This window comes from Chrysochloris asiatica, unplaced genomic scaffold (genome assembly GCF_000296735.1).
Source record: "Chrysochloris asiatica unplaced genomic scaffold, ChrAsi1.0 scaffold00077, whole genome shotgun sequence".
Taxonomy (NCBI): domain Eukaryota; kingdom Metazoa; phylum Chordata; class Mammalia; order Afrosoricida; family Chrysochloridae; genus Chrysochloris; species Chrysochloris asiatica.
Genome location: NW_006408595.1, coordinates 6146581 through 6153016, shown reverse-complemented (window position 1 = coordinate 6153016; position 6436 = coordinate 6146581). Strand labels below are relative to the sequence as shown.

The 6436-nt window shown below is 40.6% G+C and overlaps 1 protein-coding gene across 3 annotated transcripts in view; it reads left to right on the top strand.

Moving 5' to 3' along the window:
• YAF2 (YY1 associated factor 2) overlaps positions 1-6436 on the top strand; it is a 132487-nt gene that overhangs the window by 122665 nt on the left and 3386 nt on the right. For all 3 annotated transcript variants that reach the window (XM_006865308.1, XM_006865306.1, XM_006865307.1), the window contains one exon: positions 5879-6031. In XM_006865308.1, coding sequence (XP_006865370.1) covers positions 5879-6031 — 153 coding nt within the window. The remainder of the gene's footprint in view (positions 1-5878; positions 6032-6436) is intronic.

The window sequence follows — 6436 nt, the reverse complement described above, 5'->3', positions numbered from 1 at the left end:
GAGGTTGGCCCAGGATCGAACATTGTTTCGTTCTGCTGTGCATGGGGTCGCTATGAGTCGGTTCCGACTCAATGGCACCTGACAACAACAACAATTACTATTGGGTAGTTCTACTCTGGTGTGGCGCTGTGGGTTAATGAGCTAGACTGCAAAGTCAGTTTGAACTGCAAGGTTGGTCGTTCAAGCTCACCAGTCGCTCCTTGGAAATCCTCTAGAGGGTAGCTATGGGTCGGTACCAACTTGACAGCACTTAACAACAACAACTCTGTTCTAGGAGTCCTGGTGTGGCACTATAGCATAAGCACTAGACTGGTGCTACAAGGTTGACTGTTCAAACCCACCAGCTGCTCCTTGGAAACCCTATACAGGGTTATTATGAGTTAGAACTGACTTGAGGGCACTAACAACAGCAACACTGTTCTATGGAGCCCTGGTGTGTCACTGTTGATTAAGCACTGGACTGTTAATCATAAGATTGGAGGTTCAAACTCACCAGCTGCTCCTCAGAAATCCTATACTTTATGAGTCGGAACCAATTCCACAGCACTTGATACAACAACAACTCTGTCCTAAAGAGTCGCTGTAAATCTTGGAATTGACTCAACATCAGTGGTTTTTTGTTTGCTTAGTGAGTGGTTGTTCCTAGCCAGTGAGTTAAGTTTAGAGGCAGTACCCTTTTCTTAAAACCCACCTTCCTTCCTTTTTAAAAGTTGATTTTATTATTCATTCTTCAACAAATATTGAGTATGTTGTATTTTTGAGACGGCATGTCTGACTGAAGCCACAGTATTTTCACTTGCTTCATATGTAGGCAAAAGCTGGACAGTGGATTAAAAAGAACAACAAAAAAAAATGGATGCCTTTGAATTATGGTGTTGTTGAAGAATATTAGTTATACCATGGACTGCCAAAAGAACTATCACATCTTTAGAAGCAAGGATGGGGTGACTTTGTCTCGTGTACTTTGGACATGGTTATCAGGAGGGACCAGTCCCTAGAGGAAGGGCATCATACTTGGTAGTGGGTCAGCAAAAAGAAGGCCCTCAACGAGATAGATTGACACAGTGACTGCACAAATGGGCTCAAACATAGGAACGATCATGAGGATGGCGCAGAAACTGGCAGTGTTTCATTTTCTTGTACATGGGGTCACAGCCCATTTGAAGGCACCTAACAACACCACTGTTAATTTTACAGTGCTAGGTACTAGCTGGAGTCCTGGTGCAGCACTGTAGGATAAGCACTCAACCAAAAGGTCAGTTTGAACCACAAGGTCGGTAGTTCAAACTCACCAGCTGCTTCTTGGAAATCTTATACAGAGGTGCTGAGTTGGAACTGACTCGACAGCACTTAACAACAACAACAAGGTACTAGCTGCTCCTTGGAAACCTTATACAGGGTTGCTGTGAGTGGGAACCAACTCAGTGGCACTCAACAACAATAAGTATTAGTTGTTGAAGAGCAAAGATGTCAGCTTGAGGACTAAGGTGCGCCTGACCCAAGTTATGGTATTTTCGGTAACCTCCTATGCATGCGAAAGCTGAACAGTGAATAATGAAGACCATAGAAGAATTGATGTTTTTAAGTTATGGTGTTGGAGGAGAATATTGAAAGTGCCATGGGTTGCCAAAAGAACCAACAGATCTGTGTTGGAAGAAGTGCAACCAGAGTGGTCCTTGGAGGCCAGAATGGCCAAATTTCATCTCTCATACTTCGGACATATTGTCAGGAGGGACCAGTCGCTGGAGAAGATATCATGTTTGGTCAGGGAAAAAAAGGAAGACTCCTAGTGAGATGGATTGGCAAAGTAGCAGCATGGATAGACTCAAGCGTGGCAACAGTAGTGTGGTTGCCTAGTGTTTTGTTCTATTGTGCATAGGGTTGCTATGAGTCGGTACTGGCTTGATGGCACCTAACAACAACAACAACAAGGAATCCTGTAGGCACTATAGATAGAGCACTAGACTGCTAACTGCTAGGTCGGTGGTTCAAATGCACCAGCTGCTCCTTGGAAACCCTAAACAGTGTGGCTGAGTCAGAACTGACTCAATAGCACCTAACAACAACAAGAACAACAAGGTACTAGTAGTTAAGGAGAACTGGTGGTGGTCGGTACGTGTTTGCTAATCACAAATCCTGTAGAGCAGTTCTGTTCTGCCCTGTAGGGTAGGGTCACTGTGAGTTGGAATTGACGCAGTGGCAGTGGGTTTTGTTTGGCTTAAGGTACTAGTTAGTGGTCCATGCGGCGCAATGCTAAATGCTAACTGAAGACCTGGCTATTTTTCTGTAAAGATTAAAACCAAAAAACCTGTTCCGATTCATAGTTACCCTACAACACATAGTAGACCTGCCCCATAGGGCCTCTAATTGATAAAGAAGCTGGCTGCCACATTTTTCTCTTTTGGAAGAGTTGGCAGGTTCAGACCCCTAACCTTCTAGTTAGCAGGTGAGTGTTTATTTAACCACTGTGCCACCTTGGCTTCTTTCTGTAAAGATTACAGCCCAGTGGCTTGGCTCTGTCCTGTCCTACAAGAAAACTATAAATCATGACCTACAACAAGAACAGTTCTTCATTATCTGGTTTCTACTTATTTGACCACAAGGTCAGCAGCTTAAACTTAAACCTACTAGCCATTCCTTGGGAGAAAGATTAGGCTTTCTGCTTCTGTGAAAATTTACAGCTTCACAAACCCTATACAGAGTCATTGGCACACAATAACAAACTACCACCAATATTATCTTTACCTGTTCATCTTTGCTTTTTGCCATTTCTCTGCGATTCCTTGCTCTCCATGTCTAATTTTATGCTGCAAGTAGTACCAGTATTTCACAAATATGTTGCACTTCTTCAAAAATCTTTTCAAAGAGTATTTGCAGACCAGGGACATCAGCAGAACCTGGGAATTTGTTAGAAATGCAAATTATTAGACTACCCCAGGGCCTACTGAATCCGAGACTCTAGGAAAGTTGTTGTTAGTGCCATGGAGTTGGTTCTGACTCATGGTGACCCTGAATAGGTTTTCCGAGGAACAGTTGGTGAATTTGAACTGCCCACATTAATGTACAAACTGACCTTGTGATCTAGTCCTTATCCTACAGTGCCACATAAGGACTCCTCTAGGAAGGTAGGGTTAAACAAACTCTTTTAGTGATTCTGATATATGTTGAAGTTTGAGGATTAACTTTCAGTGTTACTTCTACTTGTGTAAGGGTTAGTCTATAACTTTAACTGATTTGTGTTGGTCCCAATTTGTTACATACCATGATTCCCCGTTTCCTGCAAGCCATACAACTTTAATTTTAGATTGCTAAATATTTTTCATTGTTGTCTTTTTCTTTCTTTTTAATTTCAACTAACAATATAGGGTCACAGTTCTCAAAGCAGTAATATCATTGCTTATAGACCATCTGTTAAAATGTATTTTTAGTTTCCTCTCTCTTATTAAAGGAACTCTGGTGTCACAGTGGGTTAATCGGTGGGCAGCCAACTAAAAAAAGTTGGTGGTTTGCACCTACCAACCATTCCGAGGGAGAAAGTTATGATAATCTGCTTCTGCAAAGATAATTAACTCTATGGGACAATTTTACACTGTTCTAAAGAGCTCTCGTAGCATAGTGGTTACAAATCGGGCTGCTAATCTCATGGTCAGCAGTTCAAAACTACCAGTTGTTCCACAGGAGAAAGATGAGGCTTTCGGCTCCCGTAAAGATTTACATCCTCAGAATCCCTGTACAGGGTCGCTATGAGTCAGAACTGACTCCATGGCACATAACAACAATAGGGTCACTGGAGTCCTGTTGTGGCCCTGTGAATTAATGTGCTGGACTGCGAAGTCAGTTTGAACTGCAAGGTCTGTAGTTCAAGCTCAGCAGCTGTATCTCAGAAACTATACAGGGTTGCTATGGGTTGGAACTGGCTCGACAGCACTTAACAACATCCAAAAAACTTGCCACACTATTCCTGGTGTGGCATTACAGGATCAGCAATGAATTGTGAACCACAAGGTTGGCAGTTCAAACCCATCAGCTGTTCCTCAGAACCACTATACAGGGTTGCTATGAGTTGGAACCATGAGTCACTCTCAGCTCAATGGCAATGGGTTTTTTGTTTGTTTTTCTTTTATTTTCCCTTCTTTCATTTTTCCCTATCCTTTTTTCTTCCCTTCCCCCTAATTCAAGAATTTAGAAGACTATTGACTTTGAATTTTGACCTCAGCTGCCCAAGTTATACCATAGAAGTGAAGGATCCTTGTCCCTGGACCAGTGGAGGGACAGCTTGTATTAGCACTGCTTGAACCATGTGACTTCCTCTGGCATCACAAAGGGGAACCATCCCAACCAAGGCCGATTCCTATGAAATGGATGTCAGAAATGTCTCCACCCTATAACCATCGTTAACCTATATTCTGACACCAACCATCCCTCACACAGCACTATGCTTCACATCTGGGTTTGATAATCCATTGCTGTGGCCACACAGAACTCATAACAGTAGTCACAATTATGGGATTTATTAGGGAAATGAACAGGTTACAATTCAGGATAAAAAAAAAACCCAACTCAGGATGCAGCAGTTTTCTAATCCAGGAATGATGTTCTCTGCTGTACTGCAGGCATGTCTCACTCTTGTCCTTGGCTTCTCATTCATGTGGCCCCTTGGTCTCTGCCATGCTCTGGCAAGTGTTACCAAGCTCTTGTAGCCACTTTTTTTAGTCACTCTGTAAATACCCATAAGGCACATTCTGCAACCAGCCTCCTGTCTGTAGGCACTCAACTTTACTTAGTCCATGGGCATAGAGCCCTAAGATGCTAGATGCTCTGTCTCTCCATGCCACCACCTCTACTGTTGTATCTGCTGTTGCACTTTTCTAGGTAGAGATCTCATGCTCCCCACATTCTCTTGTTTTCTTGATGGTTCTGAGATCATCTGCTCCTGCTTCTGAGATGGCTCCTTTTAAACCAAGCTGGATGACAAAACTAACCAATCCCAGCCTTAGAGTCTTACACACTTTACTCGCATGGTTTCACACAATCACTTAGTGGGAATTAAGAAGATGTTGGCTATAAAAGCCATACCACAAGCTCCAAAGGTTGGACCAGGCAACATTTCAGGTATCCTGGTATAGTTATTGTAGTAGATTTTCAGTAGACAGGACACGTTTCTGTGGTGGTGGTGGGTTAGATATAGGGCTGCTAACCCAAAGATCATCTTTTCAAACCCATAAAGATTTAATCTGGGAAACCTTGTATAGGGTTAGTACGATTTGTAATTGATAGCAGTGGGATTTTTGAGGGGCAGGTTTGTCTCCCAAGGTAAAACATGCATAATCTGATTGTAGTTAGAGACTCAAGAAACCTCAAGAATTTGAGTAATAAAGGATGAGAAAGCTTGACATTTAGTAAATACTTATTAAATGAGTAAAGGAGTTTTAACAAATCAACAAGTAGTCATTGCCACGTAGGCTTAGCTATGTACTTCTCTAAGGGAGAAAGATGAATTAAATGTTTCAGTGTAAAACTTCAGGTTTAATCTTTAAATCATTTATTTATATGTGTGCCTCCTATGAGCACTGTTTGATATACAGTTTTAATAATTTTTTCATATTGATTAATTTAACTCTTACTTTCTAATTGGTCATATATCTGGAGTTATGAATCTTAAATCTTAACAATTTTTGCTAAGTTACAACGAAAGTTAATATATATTTACTTGTTAATTCATATATCAGACAATGAGTAATTTTTATACATGAAAATCATAATGTATACCTTTCTTACATAAAACAAGCTATATTCTGTCGTAAAGAACACATATTCTTTACTTGCTGTAATTTTTAAAAGCATGTTTTTTGTGTGTGTTTTTTAAACCTACATACAGGAAACCTCGACCTGTTTCCCAGTTGGTTGCACAGCAGGTTACTCAGCAGTTTGTGCCTCCTACACAGTCAAAAAAAGAGAAAAAAGATAAAGTAGAAAAAGAAAAAAGTGAAAAGGAAACAACTAGCAAAAAGAACAGTCAAAAGAAAACCAGGTAATTTGAAGAATGTTTTATGGCATTTTTGAAATAATAGAATTAACCATTTAATACGCTCTTTTAACATTGGTATATTTGTACAAAGTAGAAGTAAAATAGTTAATCTCCTTTAAAGTATCATGAAAGTGTTTTTTCTCAGGTCGAATGTATATTTGAAATTTAACAGAAATCATAAAAGCTTTTTAGTAGGTTAAAAATATTTGTGTTGGAGACATTCTACTTTTTATACATAAAGTCATGAGTGATACTCAAAATGTGTATGGTCTCTAAACAACCAGAAAGATCAGGGACTCAGTCAAAACAGTCTTATTCTCCATCAACCATTGTAGGTTTTATTGCCTGTTAAAGTTTTCAGAAGCTAGGCAAATCATTGCGGTGCCTGGCCTTTAAACGTGCCATGTG